The sequence below is a fragment of the Lygodium microphyllum genome, chromosome 10 (assembly GCF_053477565.2).
Source record: "Lygodium microphyllum isolate KBCC chromosome 10, Lygodium_microphyllum_v1.1.10, whole genome shotgun sequence".
Taxonomy (NCBI): domain Eukaryota; kingdom Viridiplantae; phylum Streptophyta; class Polypodiopsida; order Schizaeales; family Lygodiaceae; genus Lygodium; species Lygodium microphyllum.
This window is the reverse complement of record NC_141144.1, coordinates 4,421,908-4,449,876: the sequence shown is the minus strand read 5'-3', so window position 1 is coordinate 4,449,876 and position 27,969 is coordinate 4,421,908. Positions and strand designations below refer to the sequence as shown.

Sequence of the window (27,969 nt, the reverse complement as noted above, 5' to 3'; positions counted from 1 at the left end):
AAAATTTGTTTATCCCACAGACTTGAGAGAGACAGTTTACCAGTAATGGATAGATGGCTGATGATAGAATGAGGTTGTTAGGATGGATAACAGAATGCAATGTCAGTGTTAAGAGACATAATGCTCTGGCCTTTCAAACCTCCCAATTTTCCCCACATTCCTCCTCAAGTTTTCAAAAGTATCTCTATGGCCTAAGTCACTCCAAAAACCCCACCTAATCACTTGAAATTCCAGTTCCACAGTCGAATATCCTCATTGCACTATCTAAACTGAAACTGTCCACTGCTACTCCAAGTTCAACAGCCAGCTTTCAAAAGAAAATCTACCCAAACACAAATACTGTCTAGTAGGAGAATAAGGGAAGGGAATGCCTATCAAGTGAAAGACAAATGGTTTACCCAGACGCTCCCGTTCTCCAACAGCAAATCGAACTTGCATGGGAGCAGTACCCTACCAGAAAGGAAAATGGAAATCAAAGTGCTACCATGCCCCTCTATAGTGCTGAAATATAGGGTGTCACAGCATAAAGACACTTACTCCCGGAAGAGTTTGTTGATTATGAATGGCTTTTATAGCCCTCTCAGCTTCTTCCATAGAGCTATACTTGACAAAACAGCAACCTGCACCATAGTAACATGGAATAGAGAATGGCAACAGCAACAATGTCGCCATTTGAAGCAGAAGCGGCTCACATTAGGACACAGAGAAGGCTAAGAAATGTCACTGGAAATGTCATATCTACACTTCATATTACATAAACAAGATAGCTATAGGGAATGGTTAAATGTCAACAGTGATGTTGGAATTTCTGAAAATTATTACATGCAATGGATGTTGTTTGTGCTGACGACCTGCATAAAATGCATGTAGGATCATTGACTTGCAGAAAGTGTAGCTATAAGAGTGATAAGCCCTTCAGCATTTGAAGCAAGTTTTGTAGGAACATCTCTCTGAATAGTGACACTAATGGGTATATACCGAATAGAACTTTATGAGCTTTTGTTGATCAGTGACCAAATTTTAGAAGTAAAGAACTCAAAATCCACAACTGCTTCATGGCACATTCAAAGTGGAATATATTTTGCAAGGAACAAAAAGCATGCGCTATGTACGAAGCATGGTGCAAACATATTTAATTGAAACAAAGAGGCTCCATATAGAATTACATCCCCCAAAAAACCCAAACAAACCCGCCCCCCCAACAGAAAAAAAAAACTCACAAATGATCATTTATCAATCCCCTCCCAGTGCCATACTTGCATCATTCAGGATTCTGCTAGCAAACATTTAACACTGCAAGGGGCTGGCTAGCCACCACATTACATTTTGCAACAGTTTCATATTTCTATCTGTCCCACAGATTACACCAACCCCAAAAAATCTACAAAAATATTTCTTGTGTGAACCACAAGACTATATAGCTCACATAAGGAACACCAATAATCACACTTCACACTTAAACCCGACATCTTGACTTTGATATCTTGAACTTAATATATGGCATGTCATATTTCAAACTTCTAGAGTGTATTAACAGCCATTACTATTGGAATGGAACCATACATCCACTTTCATGAGCACCAATCCACTTGTGATCGAGCACACAGAAAGGTGCTCAACAGGGCACATGAGCAAGTCTTAACTCACAAGTGATTTGTGACCAGGGATGATGAGGCGAGCCACCAGGCACCTTCTCAATAAGCTCATCAGAAGGCCAAAGTGACAATCTGCAGCTCGAACCGTGCTCAAGTGGTGAACCTCACTCCCAGAAGAAGTCCTAAAAGTCTAAGCAGGAAAAACGGCACCATATTCGTCAAGAACTGACTGGAGTAAGCTGAAACAAAACTACTCCATAATTATGAGAGCAATATAAGAAAGGCCTTCTTTCAAACACATTGGAGATATCAGTCACATCCATCCAATGAATTCTGATTCAAATAAAGTCTGACAAAATAGAAGTTGCAAGACACAAAGTAACCCCTTACCCTAGGGGAAAAAGGGAAGGGCAAAATATGAAACATCAATTTCCTGCGAGATTGCTGGAAAAGTGAAACTTCAAACGACTCATGCAGACCTCTTTGTGCATGTCAGAAGATGCATGATATGTTCACAACAAAACATAATATACAACATGACTCGATATCCATGATTTAGCCAGCGGGCAACAGGCAACATGAATATACCTACTCAAAACCAGAAAACGCACTACTACAACGCTGAAGCACCAGCCATCAAACCATCTGAGAAGCACATGGAAGCTTATGTTTTTTAAAATATTGCCATAGTGCAGAAGAGTGTACAGAGCAAACTATAACCATCTGATCATGGTAAACTTCCATAGTTTTCAAAGACAATAAAAAAAGTACACAGCTTGAAACAGATGGATATGCAAATTCATACATATAAAGGATCTTTGCCAGACCTAGACAGAATCAAAATTATTTTTTCGCCTGTATGTAACCATCTGATCTCGATAAACTTCCACAGTTTTCCATCAAGGACAAAAGAAAGAAGTACACAGCTAGAAGGGGATGGAAAAGAAAAGACAAAAGAATTCATAGATTTAAGAACACATGATCTTCACCAGAACTGGACAGAAACAAAATAATTTTTCCACTTGCCGCCAACATATGGTATGGAACAACGACCAGAATGCACATACACCACCAACTCTCATAGCAATTACTAAATAGCATTACAGCAAATGCTTCAATGGCAGCGTTATTAAACGAGGAAATACCAATTGATGAACCATAAACAGGCCACCAGCATACTTTCTCATTCACAAATGTTATTAAACGAGGAAACAGAGCCTGACAATGGAGAATTATATATGGGTTATAATTTCTAACCGAGGATGTGGTATCCAATATAACATGCAGTCCACATGTCTTCTATTACATGTGATACTTCATCTACAAAGTTCCAACTCCTTTTCCACAATGTACTACCCATTATTATTTTTCTTATATTTTGACTAACTAGGCCCAAAAGCCAAGTTCATCTTCCAGCCAAAAGATACGCAGTGCCCATGTAACTGTAAATGGCTTACCAGTCATGCAGATGTGCAATAATCTCATTTAGATCAAAGTTTAATAAGAGTAAAAATGTCTAATCACCAACATGTTCATCCAAATCTGACTCATCCATTCAAGGGGGCAATCCATGGCCCTTACATGCAACTAACAACATCAAACAGTATCACTGATTAAAATTATCACACTCAACTTGAGAATATTGAAACAATACATATGTGTCCAAAGATTAGAATACAATCAGGCTACAAAACAAAGAAAAAGATAAGAGTTGACTGTCAGTGAATTAAGTAAAGTCAAACAGCAAAAGCAGAATGAGAGGGAATTGATGCGATACTTGTACTCAACTTGAAAGGGAAATGAAGCAAGTAACTGAAACTCAACCACCTTTTTTGAAATACATGTACAAATTTTGCTGATAATATTCAATGAACTTTTGCAACACTACACTAAGAGCATTCCAATTAGCACCAAATAAAGGTAAAATCAAAACAAATTTAGCACATCCCTTACCTTGCTGTTGGCCAGTTTTCTTGTCTTTCATTACTGCAACCTCAAGAACATTTCCATGCTTGGAAAACATTGGCCTCACCTGAGACCATGTTCAAATCATAGAAGTAATTTAGCAAAGAGATCAATATTGAACCGTTTGTTACCCTTAGTTACAAATATCAATGACAAATGTTCATGGACAAACACATAGACTCTGAGCTTACCAAGGTAAGCAAAAACACAATGGGTTTTCCTATCCATGTTCTTTCCAACAAGGTTCATAGACAAACACAAAGATTATGAACTTGCCAAAGTAAGACCAAATGCAACATGTTTTCCATCAACAACAATCTAAGAACAACAGTCACAATATACAGCTCACACAGCCTTCTACTAGCTCCACTATATTGGCCAAAGGACACATTTGGCCAGATGACATCTGCACCACATGCTTTCCCAAAAGTGTTATGAACCCCTCTAAAGAATTTGAGGCACCCAGGCAATGTGTGAAAAGCAACCAATACAAGGTCCCACCAGCTGGTAAAAAGCTTTAAAACAAAGAAGTGGTAAAGCAATTTTGATTGAACCATTCATTGTACAAAGCAAATCCTTGCCAAGACATATACAAAGATTTATGGTGTTATAAACAGCTTGAATTTAATGTCCAAGCACACTAAATAAATTTCACAGGTAATGTATCTGCATTACAAAATAGCAAACTCACCTCCTCTTCTGTAATGTTTCTAGGGACTGAGCCAACAAAAAGTTTTGCGAAGTTCCCACCATCAGAAGCATCTGCTGAGACACAGAACATGCTTTATCATCGCAACTTGAAAGGTACCATATTGACTTTTAACAGCTACTTCCTTTTCCGCAACAATAATAGCATCACCATTGGCATAAAAATCTCTTTTTCAGAACAAGAAATGGCACTGCAAATTTCAACAAAAACTTCTCTGTTTTTTCATATGGCATAGGAGTCATAGGCCAGACACTTCATGATTGGCACATTGATACTTTTGTTAAGCTTAAGCAACCCAAGCTTCAAGGTATAAACAAAATATACTGTCATGTTGAAAGTTAACACACCAACAATCCTGTCTAGTTGAAAGTAAAACCTTTGCAATGAAAAGCACCATCGTAAATATAGCTTTTTTCTTTTGGTTTTGGGGGGGCGCAGAGAGAGGGAGAGAGAGAGAACCCAAAATCCGATCTCTCAACAGAATCGATCTAAAGTTGTTATACCATGGTGTGCAAGACAATACCAGAAGATCCAGACACCCACAATCAGCAGCACTCAGCAAATCATAATGTGGCAGATCAAACTTCTATATTCAGACTATGCCAAGACAGACTGCTAATTGGCCTGACCTTACTGCAATTCTTTTCTGTCCAGTCATTGCTCAGACTCCTGTGCTCTCCTCCCCCAAATTTGTACTGCTTATTAAATCCCGATTTTTGCATGTAAAAACCCTGCCTTATACACTTTATTCAAAACCATACCTTGTAGTTATTTCATGTTCAGAAAAAGGCCAGTTGTTAAGTGCATTTCTTTTCCTTGATTCCCATTTGGTTTTCACTTACAGCCCAAAAAAGCTAGGCGCCCATATTCCGGGCGCTACCCTAGACTAATCAGTGCCTATAAATAGGGCACACACTTCACTCATTTTCCCTCTCCATCAGATCACACACTCATTCCACCATTCTCCTTTTCATTCCTCAGCCTCTCCACTACTGTCCATACCCCAACACAGGACATCTCAGCTCATGGAAGATTCGCATGTGCTGTCTGCTTCTGGCGCCCTATTCCTTCGTCACCAGGCTGCATTTTCAGGGCAGATCTGGCCACCCATCAGCCAGCTTCCACACCTCTTCAGCTGACTGGCAATCCTCTTTTTCATGATGGCGACCATCTTTCAGGCTGCCTGCATCTGCATTTTGCAGCTCAGCTGCCTTGCAGCTCCGCTCGTGACTCCTACCTGAAGTCCACACCAAGGGCAGATCTGCATGTTGCTGTTCTAGACCCTGCTGCCGCAGCAGGCCTCACAGTTGACTTCCTCCTCTCGGAGCACACAATGACTGTTGATCATCACCTCCTCTCAAACAGCTCCCAAGGACTGTGTTTCACTCCCTCTACAGCTGTCCATCTTCCAATGATTACATCGATATCCTACTACCTTGAGGACTTCCAGCTTCACTCGTAACTCTTACCTACAGTCCACAAGAAGGGATGTTTAGCTGTTGCAAACCCTGCTATGGGAGTGTTTGCTGCCACAGCAGGCTGCCCAGTTGACTTCCTCCTCTCAGAGCACAAAGTGACTGCTGATCATCACCTTCTTCACTCAAACAACCCCTGAGGACTCTGTTTCGCTCCCCCTACAGCTGTCCTTCATCTTCCAGTGCTTACTTCAATATCCTACTGCCTGGACGTTTCACCCCCTTCATAGTGCAGATTCCCTTCACATGCTGCCATCTGATCAACAAAGACAATGCAGCCATCTTCAAGCTCTGCTCCATTGTATCAGCATGATTCAATGCTCATCATTGTTCATTCATCTTCTTCTTCAGTGTTTCTAAGTTTCTTTGTCTCAATGTTTGCCATATATTGTGTTTCTTCCCACAAAACCCACCATCATTTAAGTATGGTATCATAGCACACGTGCTCAGACAGCTAAAGACACTCTTCATCAGAGAAGGCTAAGAAAGGTTGCAAGATCGACAACACTTTCTGATTCCCTCCTAGTTTTGCAGCATCATCAAGAGAGACTCTTATCTTCTCCCTCCCATCTTCCCTTTATAGGCTTGACACATTGGTGCTATGGCTTCTCCACAAACACAAGGACATACCCCCAGGTGCTCCTCTTGCAACAAGAACGATCATACCACCGAAGATGTCATCAACCTTTGCTCCTTACCCCACCGGAGTATATGCGTCTATCTCTCAAGACCCCTTGTGCCACCTCACCATTCTAGGTGACAAATATTGTTCTACATTAGCTATCAAATTTTTATACTCAAGGCAATAAGATGCACACAATGCCCACTGGGCCCTTGCAAGCAAAAGGAAACTCTAAGACCTCACAAGGCAATAAGCCCTCCTAAAGATCACCACAATGTGTGACCCACAATTCGGCAATTCACTTCACTAAGAGATAGTGGTTGTTAGCGAGCAAAAGGAAACTCTAAGACCTCACAAGGCAATAAGCCATAGTGACAGGAAACAGCCGGAACGGCCCCCCAACACGTGGAATCGCCGTCCCCGGAATGTATCCGTCATGGACCGCGTTTCCAAATGATGGAACGTTCCCTGTCCCGTTCCAGACAGGGCGCGTTCCCTGCTACGTTCCCTGTCTGAAACAGGACAGGGAACGCCACGTGGCAAGCGAAACTTACCTGCGCCCAGTCGCCCGCATTCTGCATCCGCCTGCGCTTCGCGTTCTACTCCCGTCCGGCGCCCAGACTCCCGCCTGCATCCTGCTCTTCACGTTCTACTCCCGCCTGCATCCTGCTCCTGGGACCCGCCTGCATCCTGCCCCCAGCGGCCAGTGGCCCAGCCACCTTCATTCTCTTCCTTCTTCTTCTTTCTTCTCTTCCTTCTCTTCCCTCTCTTCCTTCTTCTTCTTTCTCTTTTTTCTCCTCCCACCTCCAACCTCTTCCTTCTTCTTCTTTCTCTTCTTTCTCTTTCTTCTCTTCCTTCTCTTCTTCCTTCTACCTTCTCTTCACTTCTCCCTTCTCTTCTTCCTTCTTCCTTGAACCTTCTTCCTTCTCTTCCTTCTTCTCCTCTTCTCTTGAGTCATCCTTCTAAGTTCTTTTCCAAGTTCCAAGTTCTCCTCTTTTCTTCTTCTTCTCCCTTCTCTCCCTTTCCCTTCTCTCTCGACTCTTGAGTGAGTCTTGACTCTTGAGCCTTCTCCCTTCTCTCGAGCCTTCAATTTTCAACCTTCAATTTTTCCTTCTCTCGACTCTTGAACCTTCAATTTTCAGCCTGAAATCATAAATGGCTTCATCTTCCCGCCCCGCTCGTCGGGTTGGTGGTCGAGGAAGAAGGTCCGATGATTGGTCATGGTGGGAAGAAGTAAATGCTGACCGCCCTTTGAGTGGTGGAGGATCTCGACCATGGACTTGCAAGCTTTGCCCATACAAGCGAACTAGTGGAGCAAACAAGGTAATCCATTGAGCCGAGCATTTGTATTTCAAATTTTTATTGATTTTAATTTTTCAAAGTTCCTTAAATATTAGAATATGGACTACCAATTGCCACTTGTTCCATTTTAATATTTATGCATAATCAGGTCCGAGCTCATCTCCTACATGAGCCAAATTCAGAGGTGCACTTTTGTCCAAATGTAACCTTGGAGAAGCAAAGGGAGCTTCGTGACCGTGTAGCAGGTCAACAAGCTTATCTTGCATCTAGACCACGACGTGTTGCAGTTGACCCTGCAACTTTTGTGACACTATCCCCATCAGATGTATCTAGAGCAGGGTCAGTATCAAGAAGTGCTACCTCCACACCTACTGCAGGCATTGCATCGGCCATGGCATCAACAACGCCACATGTTGCACGTAGACAAAGCACACTTGATGCTAGTTGGGATCCCAAGAAGAAGGAAGAGGTGGATACATCAGTGGCACGCTTTTTTTATCATGACCACATTCAATTTCGTGCAGCCAGGTCAGAGTATTTTAAATTGATGTGCAAGAAGATTGGTGAGTATGGCCCTTCGTATGTACCTCCATCATCAGAGACCTTACGCACCACTTTGCTCGACAAGGAAAAGCGCCTTGTTGAGCAAGCAACAGTGACTAGAAAGAGCATGTGGGATAAAAATGGAGTTTCCTTGATTGCTAATGGTTAGAGTAATACACGCAAGCGATCCATTCATGGTATGGTTGCTTATTCTCGTGGAGAAATGTATTTCATATCTTCACATGATGCATCGGGGACAGGAAAGTCAGCAGATGTACTTGCAGCAGAGTGGGTTACAGGTGTTGAGCTTATTGGCCCAGAGCATGTTGTGGGATTTGTTGCAGATGGAGAGCCTGCAAATAGGGCAGCAGGTGATATTATTCAGGGATATTATCCGCATATCACAGTTTCATATTGTATGGCTCATTGCTTGAACAACCTACTAAAGGATATTGGTAACCTGTCATGGATTGCACTTGTCATAGAGCAAGGAGCTCAAATGGTTAGCTTTGTTTTGAATCACCAGTTTCTTCGCCATCACTTCTCTTTGCGGTCGAAGAAGACACTTTTAAAATACTCTGATACCAGATTTGCCTTTAACTTCTTGATGCTAGGCAGGTTAAGAGAATGCAGTGGTGCCTTGAGGCAGTTATTTCTTAGTGATGAGTTTACCTCATCAACATTGGCAGATACTCCTACAGGTATCTTATGCTTGGAGAAAGCAAATAACTCCACTTTTTGGGATGATGTAAAACGGATAGATACTATGGTATCACCCATTGTACATTTATTGAGGGTTATGGATGCTATGCAACCTTGCATTGGCAAGGTATATGAGGCTATGGACAAGCTGAATGAAAAGTTGCAAGAGTTGGCACCAAATGATGAGGCATATGAGGAAATACACCATTTAGTTGTGACGAGGTGGAACTCCTATAGCTCACCCATGCATGCAGCTGCATTTGTTGTGGATCCTGAGTTCCAGGGCAAGGGTTAGGAGAATGACACTGAGGTTATGGATGCATGGAGACTTATATTGTCTCGTCTAGTGCCTGATCATGGCACTAGACGAAAGATCAGAGATCAGCTTTCATGTTATAGGACCTTTCGGGGTTCTTTTGGTTGTGGGGATGCACAGGAGGATCGCTGTAAGATTGGGGCAGCTTTGTGGTGGGAGGACTATGGTTCGGATGGTCCTGAGTTGCAGCAACTAGCCATCCGTATTTTGAGTCAGTCAGTTAGCTCCTCTTGTTTGGAGCAATTGTGGAGTACCTACGCTCACATTGCTTCAAAGAAGAGGAACCGTCTTGGTGTGGAGAGGGCAAACGATCTAGTATTCGTTAGTGCTAATTTGAGGATGTTATGTAACAGTATGACAACAAAGCCTGATCCATTCACAAAGTGGGAGATGCAACAAGAAGAGGGGACACATGCTGATGTTGAGGGAGATGCAGCAATTCATTGTACACATGATGATGAGGCTGGCACTTCAGGAGTGGCTAGAGCAGCCTCAGATCATGATCATGATCTTTGATTTAGCTTACTTATCACGAGTCTCATGATACATGAGTCATGACACATTTACATTATATATGATATTATGATCATTGATGACACTGTGACACTTGGGCTGTTGACAATTGTGCCATGCCGATATTATATTTGTACTTGAGTCTTGCAGTCTTGCAGTTGCCCTTTGGGCTATTTTGGCATGCCGCATTTTGCTTCAGTCTAGAGATTAGACTTTATATTTGTAGTCTTTTTTGGGGCAATGAGCATGTTCTTTCAAAGATTAGACTTCAATTTCATATTTGTAATCTTTTAAGTTTTTTGGTAATGGTACCATAGGCATGTTCTTTTAGCTTAGACTTTAAAGTTTAGTTCATTGTTCATTGTTTTATCATTTATGATTTTTGGCATATGTATTATGGATTTTATTATTTATAATTGAATAGCTTACCTCTTGAGCCTTGTAAGTTGCAATTCAATTTCTAATGAGTAGTTTTAGAATAATGCATGATATCTTAAAGTTAAAACTTAAAATGATTTGTCCTTGTGGATTATATACCTTGGTTTTAAGTTTTAACACTCCAGAGTCCACATGGATTATAAGTGAAATATTAAATTTTTTTCATGAATTTTGATTTTTTAAATGCCATTCCCGTTCCCACGTCCGCGTTCCCTAGGTTTGGCATTCCCGTCCCCGTCCCCGTTCCCCGTTCCCGTTTTCATGTTTCTATGCAATAAGCCCTCCTAAAGACCACCAAAATGCACTATTGAGGTGTCCCCCACCCATTTTTAGGTACGGTGGCTTCCATGGCCTACAATTCAACAGTTTGCTCCACTAAGAGATAGTAGTTGTTAGGTATCGTCACCTCAGAACTCCACTCCTCTCAAATACAGAGGCAATTCAACTTCCTCAACTTCTTTGATTTGTACAACTCCTTCAGCTCCGCAATCTACTCCACTGAGAAATAGAGGTTGTTGCCAACTCACGACTCTATATGAGCTACACCTTACCCCTCCCTCTTGTACTAAAGTTCGAAAGACCACCTCTAGGAGTTGTTTGGTCTTTGTTCCCTCTTAGCACCAAATACTTTCTTCGGCACCACCAGCGGCACTTCATCATCAAATACTTCAAAAACCATGATCCATGAGTCTTTAGATTCCCTCTCTCTCAAAGGGGGCTTCGGCGAGGGATCCCATTCCTCCAACTTCAAAGGTCAAAGGGGATCCCTTCTCATCATACGGTCCTTCACACCTTGGCGAAAATCTTTTTCATTCATCATCTTTCCTAATGATATGCAAGATCTATTTGTTCTACATAGTTCGAGACCTTGGATGTTTTGACCATGACTTGGTGGCTAGGCCTTCGCATTCTTACTAGCATGGAGACACGGAGCTTGTGGCTTCTCTCCTAAGTTCAAGTTTTAGGCCTCATCAGCACATCCTCTCTATTGTTCTTCCTTACAGTTTCCTTTCAGATGGAATAGTTGGATTACAAAGTGGACCCCCCAAAATATGGGTGTCATGTGAAAGCTCTTTATGAGGGCAGTACAAAAATAGTGCTGAAATCTTTATACAAGTTTTCTATGTAAGGATATTTCCATTTTAGCCTTTCAGCAGCATATTGTACAAACATTTCATAATCATGTCATCTTGTTGGTTGTAACTGTTTGTTTTGGCAAATCTAGCCCACGCTTCAAGCCATTAACTCTTTCTGTGTACAAACCTAACCTAATATGCTTGAATTGCAATCACGTGCACCCAATTGGGTCATAAGTAGAAGTGTGTACTATCTTTTCTGTGTACTATCTTTTCTTTAACCCACTACATGGGTCCACCATAACTTATGACCACTCATCAGTGGCCAATTCTAATGCACTTTTCTTTATATCTAGTAAGTGCAATGGAAGCAAATTTTGATAAATAATTAAATAATAGAAAGAATATATATTTTGTTAATGTTGTGTTAGGAAAGTTTATTCTTGGGACTTGAATCACATAGTCTACAATTAGCCATAGAGATTAACAATCTCCCTAGTCAATGAAGTCTCAAATATGAGCTATGGTTTCGACCATTTAAGTCTCAATCCGCAACTACTTCCTCAAAGTTGTCTTCATTCTGATTAGATGGAAAAGGAGAGAATTATTAAGAAGAAAAGGTAGAACCCAAAATAGTATACCATAGGCGATTCTACACAAATCAAGCTTTCATCATCAACTCCGAGTTAGATAGTCAAGGGCTTTGAGCTTGTCATCTATGGACCATGTCATGGTATGGAGAAGCCAATTCTAGCACCCTTGGACTTTTGAATGGGATGCTAGTCACATTGGTCAAAATATTCATCAAGTAGCTTACTTTAAATGAACTAGGGACACTTCCATGTTAGGGCCATTTTACAATAAGGATGACCATGTTACAGTACCCTTGGGCATTTGAATGGGGTGTTAGTCGCATTGGTCAAAATATTCATGAAGTGGCTTACTTCAAATGCACTAGGGGCACTTCAAGGTTAGGGCTGTCAAGTTCTATTTATAGGACCCAAGGCCCGATTGTGCATATCATTGGGTGATCACCACTCTTGGACTCTTGGACCATAGCCAACACGTCCATATATTGAAACGATGTGGACTGGTGTTACAAGATGCCAGCTTCTAGGACACGGCCGTGACTTGGTTTGTTGCTAGCTTCTAGATCAGCAATCAGCTTGTTTGTCTCCATGGCTAGGAGGTGATTCTGATGTCCATTCCTCTTATGTTCTTTGTCATGGATACAACTTGTGTCATGTCTCTTGTATAAAGTGGTTCCTAGGTGGACATCTCACCATTGATGGATGATATGAATAGAAGATAAGAAAGGGTATTAGCTTTTAGAAAGGATACCGAGGAAACTTATAATTAATAAGCCAAAAGCACAACTTCAACAATTCAAGCAAAGATACCAATTCAAAGCGATGCAAGAGGAACAGTGAATGAAGCAATTGTAGTGAGCTTTAGGTGCGACAATCAAAACGTGTAAACCTTCCACTAGGTGTAATCGGCCAGAAAATAAACCCAAGTGAGAAAGCATGAGCTGAATGAAAGTCGAAAGGTTAAAGACCATCTGTAAGATGAAAACGACTACATAAAGTGACTACATAAAAAACCAAGACAATTGTTGTTGAGTGTAGATGAAGGAAGGGTTGATCAAAACGAACGCATGGCTATTAAAACGCAAGGTACAACAACACATGGCAGGGTTCAAATAGACCAACCAACAGCTACATGTCACCCAGCTAGGCGAACATGAACAAAAGAAAACACAATTGTTCAATGAGAACAATCATGTAGGGTGGAGAAGACTTGAAACAACAATCAAATGCAAAGAAAGTACCAAAACCAAGAGACTTGGGCTACTAATACCATGTCAGACAAGTATAAAGTGATGACAGCATAACAATGAAGCTCTTGTACACACACACCAAAATGAACAAAAGAATGAGAATAAATGAACTTAGAGTCAAAATGACTTAGAAAATGAAATCCATGTGACAAAGCATGAGTGTGTGCACAAATCTACAAAGGATGTGGGCAAGCAACTCTCTCTCCAACAAAATGCACCATGTAAAGATAAGAAACATGGAGGAGATGGAGCCTACGATAGGCCAAAAAAGATCCATAATATGAGTAGGTCAGCCAGCTACCAGATAGGCCTAAAAGGCAAGTCAGCGAAGCTGAAAATTGTTTACCCATATAGTGAGAACTTTGCCCAAACCTAGCCCCTCTACCCTTCAAATGCCTATCAAACTACTAATATAACCCATGATATGTGCAATGCTAGCAGTTCTATACATGCCATTGAATCTTGTGTCAAAGAAAGTTGGCACTCTAATACCAATGGATCTTCCCCTAGAATCCAACCTATACACAAGGCACAACACAAGCCATACCCTCAACCTACAACCACAAAGGCAATGGATATTAGACCCACCTCCCAACCCAAGAGACCAACAAGCTCACCCCCTAGTCTAGGGCTACCAATGTACTGAGCCACTCGGATCCCAAGAGTTGGCATCCCAGACCAATGCAATCCCAATGTATGGACAAGACAAGGCCTAGAGCTTGAAAGTAGTAATCACATAATTATTGTGCACAAATGGGCTTGGAGTCCTATAATTAGGACTCAACTGCCCTAGCCCTAAAGTATCAATGCATTCGCACTAGCTCACTCATGACTTACTACCCAAGGCTGTAAGGCCATCACCCATCTTGGATGCCCAAGGATATAGCAAACTGGAATATTAGATAATAGGTAAAACTAAGATTTTTAAATATTGAGAGAGAGAGAAAGACCATTACCAATCAACATCAAAAAACTCAAAAATGAATTTTTGGATACCCTTAAGAAAGCACATTTCACTTTCGTTTCTTTTGTTTTCTTTTTGGCTAATGGAGAAAGCGGAAGGTGGTGGTATATATTAGAAAACCATATACAGCTTCGAAAAAATGATAGCAACAACATAAATTACAAAGAAAAACAAAAATGTGCTATGATAATCAAAGAGTACATCTGTCACGAGGATGTGTATTTTTTAAGCTTAGCCTTGGCATTATTAAGTTGTGCATATGTGAGGTACACATGTGAAATGCAAGTCAAGTGAGACCTTAGTAACCCCAATAATCAAGGTGTAACATTGGCAAAAGTTGTACAAAGTTATGCCAAACAAATACTTATACATACCCAATAGCAGTTTTGGTCTAGGTCATTAATTGGGCCATTAAATGTCCAATGGTGACATTAGAGGGACATTAAATCAACGCTAAGCCTAAGGCCAATTAATATTGGCACATTAAATGTCCAATGGTGACATTAGAGGGACATTAAAGCGATGCTAAGCCTAAGGCCAATTAATATTGGCACATTAAATGTCAAATGGGGATGAGTGGGCACTAGCCAATCCTTGCGAAGAGTCAAAATAGTAATTAATTAATTTTCAAAATTTGCTACCAAGTGGAAAAATAGATTAGCAATTGTCAAAACTTCCCATGCAAATTAGAGGGGGACTGTTTGGAAGCTAGCTCAAGGTCATTCCAACCATTCAGAGGGCGAGGGAGGAAGGAAGCGCTATCGAATGAACTCTTAGACGAGCGATAGGTGATCGCACAACACAAGACAAGGGCAGCACAATTTCTTCTCCTCCTTGGTGAGAGACGATGGTAGAAAAGGAGCATTCACCAATTGCATTCGGGTTTTCCGTCCCCCCCCCCCCCACTTTGAAGCTATTGATACCATTAGGATTGTCATCTGAGCTACCAATCAAAAGATACTCCTTTCAATTGTTTTTCTCTCTATACATTTTCCTCTCTCATCCTCTGACAATCCCTCAACCACTATCAACAATTTCAAGTTTGTGGTGAAAAGCAATTGTAGAATTTTGATGCCTTGCTTAGCATTTGATTAAGTGTTAATCAAATGTGCAACGTGAGGAGCATATGTGATGTACAAGTGAATTATTCCACTATGGCAAGCCAAGGACCATAAGAAGTCAATGAGTGCCAAATGCAAAAGTTGTAATAAGTAATACTTGACAAGTACTAGGTGGTACTTGAAGACATTTTTTTACATAGACCATTTAGTTAGCCATTAATATCAATGGTGGCATTATAAACTAGGCATTGATTAATTAATTAATTCAAATTCAAGGACTAATAAGTACTCAAGAATACTTGAATGAGAAATCGGCCTAGCTAACTTAATTATAAGCTAGTATAATTATTTTTCTAAGCAAGAATAAACAATTAAATTGAATTTCAAATTTGTTGATAAATGCAATAAAAATACCACTTTGTAAAAACTTGCCCATGCAAGTGAGAGGAGACTAGGGGATGAGAGAGTCATACTAGAGATCTACCAATTGAGGAGGCATCTATTGGAGTTGGTTGCCATACTAGCGGATGAGAGAGTCATACTAGAGATCAAGAGCATTTGCAGCCATCAGGAGCAACAGTGGAATATAGTGGCAACAACCTAAGAACCTAGAGCAAAAGGCAACGGCTAAGGAAAGGTGGTTGCAGCCAAGCAATAGCCTTTTGGTTATAGACAACAACTCCAACAGCTAATTTGTCATGGTTGCAAAACATTTCAGCCATTTCTCTCAATAGAACTTTGAATTCTCTCTCTTCAGCAATCCCTCTCATTCTCCAACCCTCTCTCAAGTTATCTCAATCAATCTCACCCATGCAACCATTGGAGGGAAAATTAAGAGATTCATTGTTGTAAACCCTAATTTACAACAAAAATTAAGACTTGACATGCACCTTAGGAAGCATGCTCAAAATTCAAGACCTACTAATAGAAATTCAGCAAATGAAAGTTGAGAATTTCAAAGGATTTGTTATCCAAAGGGCAAATTGAAGGCAAATCCCTAAGCAAACCAAGGGGCAAATTGATTTGAAGGCTTGCTTTGTTGGTCGTTTGTGATAGCAAGGAGCATTAGAAAGCAAAGGAGATTGAAGCAATCTCAATGGAAGATAAAGAAGACAAAGAAATACCACAAGGGATGCTAGTTGCGGCACCACCAAGCTATCCATTGTCCAAGATTAAGTGGCAACGTTCGCATTTAAGTTTATATGAATTTTATTACTAGCTGTAATTAGTGTTAAACCAAATCTTTACCACCCTTTCCCCCAAAAGAAAGCTGGTTTCATTATTCCATTGACACGATACCATCAACTCCCTTGAGTGGTGGGCCCAAGGCACTTGTCAACTGCATACGAACGCTTGTGAAGGGGGAATGGCTAGGGGAACATAGGGACATTGGTATGCTACCTTTCCCTTAAGGAGAACGTTGGAAAAGTAAAACAAGCCGTCGAGACCATCAAAAGGCATGCTAATAATATCTAGATTGTCGCGAGTGACATGCACATTGTCGCACTATCGCAAACAAGACACCATGTGCTGCATGCAATCCTTTCAAGTAGCAACAACCTATCCATGTCCCAGGACTAGGTTCAACAATCTCTCTCTCTCTCTCTCTCTCTCTCTCTCTCTCTCTCTCTCTCAAAACAAGCTACAATAGTGAGTTGAGACTCTTCCCTCTCTTTTTTAACTTGTTTTAACTGTTTACATGTTGTGGCCTATAATACAACACTCTCTCTCTTGACTCTTGCATAGTAGCACTCTCTAAAAACGGCTCTCAACCTTTGACTAACTAATTCTCACTCACTCTTGTTTACAGCTATCACCTTTTCTTTTACTTATTACAACTCTCACTCAGTTTTTACAGCATTCTCTCTCTCTCTCTCTCTCTCTCTCTCTCTCTCTCTCTCAAAACAAGCTACAATAGTGAGTTGAGACTCTTCCCTCTCTTTTTTGACTTGTTTTAACTGTTTACATGTTGTGGCCTATAATACAACACTCTCTCTCTAGACTCTTGCATAGTAGCACTCTCTAAAAACAGCTCTCAACCTTTGACTAACTAATTCTCGCTCTCTCTCGTTTACAGCTATCACCTTTTCTTTTACTTATTACAACTCACTCAGTTTTTACAGCATTCTCTCTCTCTCTCTCTCTCTCTCTCTCTCTCTCTCTCTCTCAATAGGCTTGAGGGCCTCAATTTTATTGTTTCCGTGTGTCTTTATGTGTGTATGTGTGTGATGCACGCTCGACTAATGCTTTTGATTCTTGAATTTGTAGAAGTCATGGCTTCCTCAAGATCAAAGTGTTCGGGCAAAAAGCGATCTCAGCTTAGTTGCTAGGATGAGGTTGAAAAAGTGAACCCTTACGCATTAAAGGGAAATGCAAAGAAATGGAAATGCAAAAGGTGTGAGCAATTGAATACAAGGCAATCCAATCATGTGAGCAACACTTAAGCCATATTGATATCAAAGCCCAAATAAATTTTTGCCAAAACACCACACTAAAATGCGAAGGCAGCTCTTAGCGAAGTACCCAAGTAAAGAAGACAAAGCATGTGCAACGAAAAAGCAAGCAATTGATACCTCTTTTTTTAGTGGATAAGTTGATGATGTAGTCATGGGCAATGGAGCCATACATGGGGAAATTGAAACTTTTGCATTCTCACAATCCCATCATGGAAAATGCAACAAGCAACAAACCTCGGGAGCAACTTGGGATCCTCGTAAAAAAGAGAGGGTGGATGCAACTATGGCAAGGTTTTTCTACCATGATCATGTTGCATTCAATGTTATAAGATCTTCCTACTTCCTTGAGATAGTCTAGGAGATTCAAGAGATTGCAAAGTATAGTCCAACCTATAAGCCCCCATCATATGAGACTATGTATCACTTTGTTGCGAAAGGAAAAGGATGCAATTGGCAACTGTGCAAGAAATTTGAGCAAAGAATGATGTCTATTTGATAGCAGATGGACGGAGTGATACTCGAAAACGGTCATCCATGGGATGGTTGCTTATTCCCAAAGGAAAGATGCAATTCAGCAGAATGAAGTCCGCGACCTGAAACCAAGTCAAAACCCCTGTCCCCCAAAATGTCTATCCTGAAATGCGTTTCAGGACTGGCCAAAACATTTCGAGACCAAGACGTTTCTATTTCAAGCAACTATGATCTTGTCTTAGGTCCACCCACTTGTGTCTCAAGTGCCATCCCACTTTCTTCGAAACCTATGATGCAATTATATTTTAGCCAATCATATATACACATAGGGCATTATTAATTTCTTCATACTTTTTGAGATCTTTTTACTACACAAGATCCACATTCATCATTGTGACATTAATGTGACATTAAAGGGATATTTAATGTGACATTAAGGTCACAAACATTGAATGTGACATTAATGTGACATTAAGGTAAATCAAGGGGAACACGCACGAGGATGACCGTCCGGGCTCTTGGGCGCCCGAACGGGTTTAAGGGGAGCCTAGAACTGAAGAGAGTCCAAGAATAGTAGGACTCACCAAGGTTTGACGGCTGGCAATCGGATCACGATGGTCTGGCCACCAATATACTAGGAAAGGCTGGGAGGTGAAAGGAATCACTCATGCTCATTCATTCCGACTACTTTCTCTGGCTTTATGGTCTTCTCAGAGTCATCTGTCATTGGTATCAGAGCCGACGGGACTAGTCGTGTGGTTCTGTGAAGTTCTTCAACGAAAAGGCAAAGTCGACGGGTCTGGCGGTTCGTTTCAGTCGACGGGTCTTACGGGTCCCGCTATTCGTCTCAGTCGACGGGTTTCAATCGACGGGTGACGAGTTTCAGTCGACGGGTGACGAGTTTCAGTCGACGGGTCTTGCCGTGAAGTCGCTGGTCAAAAGTCAATCGACAGGTCTCGCCGTGAAGCCGCTAGTCAAAGGCGTCTGGTGACACGTCACATAAAATGTGACGTGACGATTATCTACGTCACGAAATTTTATGATGGGGAGGATATCTTTTACATGAAACGCCGTATGTTGGAGTGCGCCGTCGAATCCTGGTGTGAGCCTGTCTGAAAACGCACCAACGGACCACAAGTTTTTTTCCCCTTTTCACAGGCTGAAACTGAAGCTATTTCCTGATGTATGTCTGATCGGTCGACTGCACGTTTGGAATTTTTCTTACCAGCCTCGACTGCACTTACATCACAAGTACAAGCTCAGCAGAGAGCAAGTTCAGGAAAGGGGCATTGATGGCCTGCGTGATTATTAAAGAAGGGGGCTGAATACTAGTCGTTTCTATAAAGAAGCTCCATTTCCTACGTGACCGACTTTGTTCGGGTGATAAAATTTGTTCCTTACTCTTCGAGTTTATTTACAAACCAGCAACAACTGACTGTCATTAAAATCAGGGAAGTACTTTACTTTGTATGCAAATTTCTTATCTTTGCTTTCCAATTCCAGTGTATTAATGGCAGAAAAAGAGAAAGAGAGAGTAATGGAAGGTTCTAGTTTTGGGGACCATCCTATGGTAGATCCCCATGAACCAGAGATGCAAGAAGAACAGTGGGAAGAATTTTTTGCTACACGAGAGCAATTTGATGATCTTACTGCTCGTGTGCAAGCTCAGGGGGTTCAAATGGAATTTTTAACCCAAACACTTACTGAAATAAAATCTCAATTAACTTTATTGTTAGAAAGAGATAAAAATAAGATAGAAACCTCGGATGTCCCATCTTCATCGAAAGATTTAGATGTGACTATGCGAGATCCTAAAGAACCCCACCATAAATTGAGGGATAATCCAGTTCTAAAGGATATGAAACCCCCTCACTTTCACAGGGAGGAAAAAGATAGAAATAAAGATACAATCTTTAATTTTCTCCAAAAATGGGAAGATTTACATAAACTTAAAAATACCCCACCACATCTCCAAGCACTAGAGGCTAGTTTAACTTTGGGGCCCAAAGCATATAAGTGGTGGCGAACTTTAAAGGAGGCAAATAAAATACCTGAAACTTGGGCTTAATTTGAATCCGTCTTTTTGAAAGAATTCCTTCCTGAAAATGAAATGGAAAGAAATTGGGAAGATTGGGATTATGTCAGACAAAATGGAAGACCCTTGCTGACATATCTGGAGGAATATCGTGAGATAATCCTCAAATTGGAAGGAATAGATGAATTTCAAAAAACAAGAGGATTCATTAGGGGACTAGATAAAGCCTGTAAAAAGGAAGTAAAAAAGAGTTCACCTAAGACGCTGGAAGAGGCAATTAAATTTGCATTAATCAATGAAGATAATGTGCGTTCATGTACACTCACTAGTCTCACTGATACGGAGCCCAAGTCTAAGGAATTGGAAACCTCAAAATTTGTGGGCAAATTTAAAAGGAAAATGCCATTCTTTAAGGGTAAAAAACAACCTTTTGAAAAGAAACCATATGTAAGGCCAAAGTTAAGTCCTGGTGACTTTGATAAGGCCAAAAAAGAAAAGTTGTGTTTCAATTGCCTATCCCCTAACCATGCTGCTTGGAATTGCCCTCAAAAGAAAAAGGTGGAAGACAAAGGAAAGGATAAGGACAAGGGCAAGGGAAAAGAAAAACAAATCCATGTAGTGCAGACCTTAGAATTAAAGGGGCATGAAAAGTACAAATCTTTAGAGGTCTTGCATATGGATGTACAACATAAGTGTTGTATGTCAACTTCTATGTGGCAGCCTACTTTTGGGCCACATGATTTACTTAGAGTACATGGATTGATAGCCGAAAAGAGGGTTAGAGTCATGATTGATGACTCTGCTACACATAATTTTATAAATTATGCACTTGTCAAAAAATTGAAACTTCCCCAACAAAAGAGTGGGCATCAATATGTTGTTCGTATGATGCAAGGCCAAGACAATAAAATATGGGATACAATGGTATCCAATTTGAAAATTGAGATTCAAGGATATAAAGATAAACTTGATTTCCAAATTATGAACATGGAAAGAGCTGATATTGCTCTAAGGAGGGAGTGGCTATGGGGATTGGAACCATCCTTAAAACGTAGTTATCACCATAATACACTGGAATTTGAAAGCGATGGTAAGACTTTTGTTATTCAAGGTGAACATGAAGTATCTGATAATCCTTTGCTGTGTTCTACTGAAGTTCAGAAGCTGATAAAGAAGGAAGTTTGTGAGGTATATATGTTATGGTCTCTTCCTGTACAGAACACTTTTACTTTCTGTAATATAAAGCAACAATTTTCTTATTTTTTGTGAGTTGAATATTAATAATGAATTAAGTAGTTTGTTAGATGATTTTAAAGATGTGTTTCCTTCTGATTTACCAGGTGGCCTTCCACCAGATAGGGGTGATATAAATCACCCAATTGACATAAATAAGGATACACACCCTATTTCTAAACCGCCGTATAGGTTAAGTGAAACACAGCATCAAGAAGTTGAAAGACAAATTAAGGATTACCTTGATAAAGGATTTATACAACCCAGTAATTCACCTTGGGCTTCACCAATTTTATTGTTAAAGAAAAAAGATGGTTCTATGCGACTTTGTGTTGACTATAGAGCACTTAATAAAATAACGATGAAGAATAAATTTCCTATGCCCAGAATGGAAGATCTTTTTGATCAATTGCAAGGGGCAAAATTCTTCACAAAGATAGATTTAAGATCAGGTTATCACCAAGTAAGAATTAAGGCACAAGATGTTCCCAAGACAGCATTTCGTACTAGATATGGGCATTATGACTAATGCACCAACTACCTTTATGAAGCTGATGAATAGTGTTTTACGGCCCTATCTAGGACATTTTGTAGTAGTCTTCTTGGATGATATCTTGATCTTTAGTAAATCAAGAGAAGAACATTTGGAACACTTACAATTAGTATTCCAACTGTTAAGAACACATTCTCTTTATGCGAAGAAAACTAAATGTGAATTCTTTGCACAAGAGGTCAAATATTTGGGGCATATTATCTTGAAAGAGGGAATCAACATGGATCCAGAAAAAGTAAGGGCAATTATTGAATGGCCATCTCCAAGGAACCTGGAAGAGCTGCAGATCTTCTTAGGTTTATCTGGATTTTATCGTAGATTCATTCGAGATTATGCCAAAATAGTTGTTCCAATGACAGACCAACTTAAAGGGAAAGGAAAAAGTTTTTATTGGGGAACAGACCAAAATGAAAGTTTTCAAAAACTTAAGATAGCTATTGCTACAGCTCCAGTATTATTAATAGTGGATCCCAATAAACCATTTGTGGTTGAAGCTGATGCCAGTGATAAGGCGATGGGCGTGGTCTTATTACAAGAAGGTCGACCAATTGCTTTTGAAAGCAAGAAATTAGACCGTGCAAAACAGAATTATTCTGTTTATGAGAGGGAGCTATGTGCAATAGTACATGCAATGAAGAAATTGAGGCACTATCTGTACGGTGCCAAACTTTTGATTTTATCGGATCATGAAAGCATTAAGTGGCTTAATGATCAACCGGATTTACATGGGCATAAAGCCAGATGGGCCGAACTCCTTCAAGAGTTCGACTATGAGATAAGATATAGAAAAGAAAAGTATAATATAGTAGCTGATGCACTCAGCAGAATGCCCATCATTAATGAATTGAGTTTTACTCAATTCACTTCCAACTTGCTTGAATCTTTAAAAGGGAAACGCCAGGTTGATCCGGCATATTCCAACATATGGAAAGCAATAAAAAATGGGGATCCAAATGAAAGTGCTTCTACTGAGGAAGGAATATCTGAGGATGTTCAACAAGGAAATGGAGCATCAGGGGTTGCTCAAACTGGATTCAAGTGGAAGAATTTTACCATTGATAATGGTTATTTACTCTACAAGGGTAGGGTATGTGTCCCAAAAGATACAGAAATAAGGCGCCAGATACTCTTTGAGTGCCATGATACCCCTAGCGCGGGACATCCAGGAGTTAATAAGACTTATAGTCTTATTAAAAGGCAGTTCTATTGGCATGGAATGAATAAGGACGTCCTTGACTATGTGGTCAAATGTAATAAATGCCAGGTTAATAAAGCTGAAAGATTGAAAATGGGAGGACTTCTCCATCCACTAGAGATTCCTTCGGGAAAATGGGAGAGTATCTCCATGGACTTTATTGTTGCTTTACCTAGAACACAGAGGGGGCACGACTCTGTGTGGGTGATTGTGGATAGGTTAACCAAAATGGCTAGGTTCATTCCAACTTCAACTGATGTTAAAACACCAGAATTGGCTAGATTGTTCGTAGAGAACATATACCGATTGTATGGCCTTCCAGCAAATATAGTTTCTGATCGGGATAGAAAATTTGATAGCCAATTTTGGTGTGCGGTATTTAGGAAATTGGATACTAAACTTAGCATGAGTACGGCGGATCATCCGTAAACAGATGGGCAAACTGAAAGTGTTAACCAAATTCTTGAAGATATGCTTAGGGCATATGTAAGTAAAAGGCAAACTAATTGGGAAAAGCATTTACCAATAGCAGAGTTTGCATATAACAGAGCCAAGCACTCTTCCACTGGATATAGTCCATTTATGTTAATATAGCCCAAAGCTCCTTTTGCAGTAGGATTGCATAAGGAAAAGGTTCAGGCAGCTAAAGACTTTTTGGAGGATATGAATAGTATGTTAAAATTTGCTCAAGAAAATATTAAAAAAGCTCAAAATCGAGCTAGAACATATGCAGATCCTCACTGAAGAGACATCTCCTTTGAAGAAGGAGAATTGGTCTATCTTAAGGTGCCTGAACAAACTAAAACTATGAAAAAGGGACAATGTCCAAAGCTTTCACCAAGGTATTGTGGTCCTTTCATAATACTTAAAAATGTGGGAGAATTGGCTTACAAGCTCCAACTACCTGCTGGTAGTAAAATACATCCAGTTTTTCATGTAAGTAAATTAAGGAAGAAGCTGGGTGATTTGGATAATCTAATCTTAGATGATGACATTGAGGAGCTGTTCAATGACCAATCTAATCCACATAAACCAGAAAAAATATTAAATGTTCATAATAGACGAACAAGGAATACTATTTATCAAGAATGTTTGGTTAAGTGGAAAGATTGTTCAGAAGAAAGCTCAACATGGGAGCGAGTAAGTACTTTAAAGAAAAGGTTTCCCGATTTACAGTTAGACCTTCCAAGTATCGTTTTCGAGGACGAAACCGATTCTTAAGGGGAAGGAAATGTGACATTAATGTGACATTAAAGTGATATTTAATGTGACATTAAGGTCACAAACATTGAATGTGACATTAAAGTGACATTTAATGTGACATTAAGGTAAATCAAGGGAAACACGCACGAGGATGACCGTCCGGGCTCTTGGGCGCCCGAACGGGGTTAAGGGGAGCCTAGAACTAAAGAGAGTCCAAGACTAGTAGGACTCACCAAGGTTTGACGGCTGGCAATCGGATCACGATGGTCTGGCCAGCAATATACTAGGCAAGACTGGGAGGTGAAAGGAATCACTCGTACTCATTCATTCCGACTACTTTCTCTGGCTTTATGGTCTTCTCAGAGTCATCTGTCAATCATGGTACCAAGCAAGCAAAGCTCCTTGAAGGAGATCACCGGTATCCATTGTTATTGCTGCCATGAAAGCCATAGGACGATGACGACAAATACTAAGCAACATGTCAAATGAGACACAAATGCAAGCAACAAGCTTCCCATGTATACTATCATCGAATGCCAAACTTTCCAATATGAAGTACAAATTTCATGCCTAAGTATAGAGAACAACAAAAAGGAGACTCCCAAGGTACAAATATTACCGATAGTTACATTCAATTATATGAGGATATCTTCTCAAAAGTAAGCATTTTCGTTAAGCCATACTTTGTATGATTCAATTAGTAGTAATAAGACTCCAAAGAGGGTCCAAAGACTAAGTCCTTGAACAGAAGATGAAGTGATGGTGTGCACTAGAAGACATTTGTAAGACTCTTGATGATGAGTAGCACATACGTGCATGCTAAATATTTTTGAGTGAGGAATCCATTTGTGTACGTAATACAAACATCAAATCTCTTGCAAAACACCACACATCTGAGGTTCCAACAAAATGTCCCTACTCTCAATGGGGGCTATTGATCCCACATGGATCTATCAAACTGTTGGAGAATCAATAAAATTCAAACTCAAGCCAAGATTGAAAGGATTCCTGTCTTTGCTCTTCCTCTTTTGCAAGATAAAAATTTATCTTAATCCACGAAGCCAACACCAAACAACTTGAACACAAATGTTCATTTGTGGCCAATCAAAACAAGGCCATTGTCTCCCTTGATAAAAGTGGCATAACATGGTCGCTTAACAAGATGCCATTGTCTCCAACATCTCATGCCTGTACGCTCCATGTTTACAAGCCAAAGTGAGCTTTGGATAGCATATGTGCCACAGAAAAAAAAAGCTGAGCAAGACGCATGCAATGGCATATGCCTATCCAAAAACGGCACTCTATAAAATGATAAAAATAAAGAAGCTGCAGCTAATTGTAAAAAACATGCTGCAGGTTGATCCAACTTCTTTTCTGGACTCGTAACTTATGAACATATCCACAGTATACAGCAGTACTAACTAAGCAACTGCTATTAACTGACTTTTAAGCCACACTTTGCCCAGCTGCAATGGAGGTAGTTCACGCCCCCTCTCAGGACCTTCAAACCTGCTTGACCTAACTGTGAACTTCATCCGCTCACAGTGCATGATAACCACCATAATTCCCAACTTGCTTCCAGAACTAAGATACTCTCTCTCTCTCTCTCTCTCTCTCTCTCTCTCTCTCTCTCTCTCTGTGTGTGTGTGTGTGTGTGTGTGTGTGTGTGTGTGTGTGTGTGCGCGCATTCTCTCTGTATGTGTGTGAGAGTCGAAAATACCCACATCAAATCTGTGCACCTCATGTGGCTTTGCAGCCAGAAAAGGTCTCTCTACCTTCACCATTGATAACGAAGATATTTGACATTGCCACAAAACGTCTCTACCTTCACCATTGATAACGGAGATATTTGACATTTGCCAGGCACCTACCTAATTTAGGGGCAATGCTCTTACCTCTGCTTCCACTATGAGTCAAGGGCCCCAACAGAATTCTAACTGTACATATGCACTGATTGAAACAATGAAAACTATTGCGCATTTGCACATCGTTGCACCCAGCCATAACTTCTACAAGGAGCAAACCCTAAATTGACACAACTAAGATTGGCATGACATAGGTACAATTAACAGTCCATCTAGGGGTGCCTTTAGGGTTTCTGACTGATAAACGTCTGAGCGAGCTACCCCTGCGGATCTTCTTCTTACAGAAAGCACTCTGCTTCACAAAAAAAAGACACTTGGCTCGATGCAGAAAAAAAGAAATTAACGCAAGGGGCATACCTTGCTGCCTAGCGGAAACGCCATGTGAAAGTCCAAGGGGCGCGCCCATGGCGTCTCGCTTGTGGCCAGCCAGGACAGGAGGGCCGCTGAATGGGGGCGAGCTACCGCCTTGGTTATGGCTGCTGCCGTGAGGCAGGAAGGGCCGGCCGATTCCCGAAGGCTGCAGGGGGTGGTGCGGGCCGTGCATTGGGTAGGGATGATGCTGGTAATGGTTGTGTTGGGGGTGCGGGTGGTGATGAGGGGGAAGATGGTGAGGACCCGCCTGCTGCTGTTGCTGGTGATGCTGCTGCTGCTGCTGCGAGGAGGTCGAGTGCGGGTACTTGAGCAAGGGTGGGGCTTCCATGGGATGGAAATCGACACAGAGAACAGCACAGAAGCGAAAGGGAGAAGGCAGGGAAAGAGAGAGAGAGAGAGAGAGAAAGAGAGAGAGCGAAAGAAAAAGGGGAAGATGTGGCGGGGTGGGAAATTGGGAAACGCTAGAGTCTCTCTAAATGACCCCCTTCTGCGAGTTCAGAACGGGGACCTTTGGAAACCAAAGGCAACCAAAAAAGAAAGAAAGGACGTCAAAGAAGCATCGGCTGTGTACAAACTTTTCCAACGCACCATTTTTTGGTGCCAATCTGAAGGCATCATATGAACCTCCTTGTCCGACGAAGTTTTATCGCAAGCTCGGACCCTGCCCTAAACCAGAGCTACCATGTGTAGTCACCTTTTGGGAGCTGTTCACATAGGGGTTTTTGAGGGGAGGTTTTCCAATGGTTTTCAAATAAAATCTAAAATCGCTCAAGGCCACATGGGAGGGTTTTTGGTTTTCTCCCAAAACCAGGGGTTCCCTCAAGGCCACATGGGGGTTTTTTGGTTTTCTACCAAAACTGGGGGTTCCCTCAAAAAAACGCCCTGCCTAGTGACCCTCCGAAAAACCCTTGCTACTTTTAGGAAATACCATGTGGAAAGGAAACCTAAGAGGTCAATTATAGGTGATGGCTAAGGAAAAAAGTGGGCCAATTTCCTTTTTCTTTAATTTCTAAAATGGCAAGGGGAGTTTTCAAAAACCCTCATGTGACCTGAGAATTGATTTGAAAACCATTGGTTGATCTAAAAACTATTTCCAAATGGAAACCCTTGTGTGAACAACTCATCGCACATGAATATTGATACATCTTGCATGTGAGGTACCATTCTCCCAGAAAGGTGACCATAGTATGTAGTTTTCTTATGTGGCACCCCAACTATAGTTCTACCACGTCCTCCCCTATAACCATGGAAAAGTTCCGTGCTCATGATTGAATGTGATAAGGATGTCGGTGACACACATGTCACCCTCTCGTTCAGTAGATTGCATCACTAGGTTTCAAAAATACATAGTTGTTACTAGGAATTGGCTACTTTGACTATTATTGCCTACCAACATGCATGCCTAAAAGCAATTGGTTAATTAAAAGTGAGTTGTTAAATATAAAATATTTGGGCAAACATAGTA

The 27,969-nt window shown here is 40.8% G+C and overlaps 1 protein-coding gene and 1 pseudogene across 11 annotated transcripts in view; one reads left to right on the top strand and one right to left on the bottom strand.

Moving 5' to 3' along the window:
- FCA (flowering time control protein FCA) overlaps positions 1 to 26,974 on the bottom strand; it is a 56,843-nt gene extending 29,869 nt beyond the window's left edge. For 3 of the 11 annotated variants that reach the window (XR_015692075.1, XM_087685914.1, XM_087685917.1), the window contains exons 1-5: positions 26,490 to 26,972; positions 4,252 to 4,325; positions 3,549 to 3,627; positions 538 to 620; positions 399 to 450 (exon numbers count right to left, since the gene is read on the bottom strand). Coding sequence is in view for 9 of the 11 variants with exons in the window: in XM_087685914.1 (XP_087542040.1) it covers positions 399 to 450; positions 538 to 620; positions 3,549 to 3,627; positions 4,252 to 4,325; positions 26,490 to 26,832 (631 nt within the window). In the remaining 2 variants the exon portion in view is untranslated. Of the gene's footprint in view, positions 1 to 398; positions 451 to 537; positions 621 to 1,647; positions 1,719 to 3,548; positions 3,628 to 4,251; positions 4,326 to 26,489 lie in introns of those variants that run through there. The other 8 variants (XR_015692074.1, XM_087685911.1, XM_087685916.1 and 5 more) reach the window with 6 other exon arrangements.
- Positions 8,401 to 9,745, top strand: LOC148029661 (uncharacterized; annotated as a pseudogene).
- Positions 26,975 to 27,969: the final 995 nt, after the last annotated feature.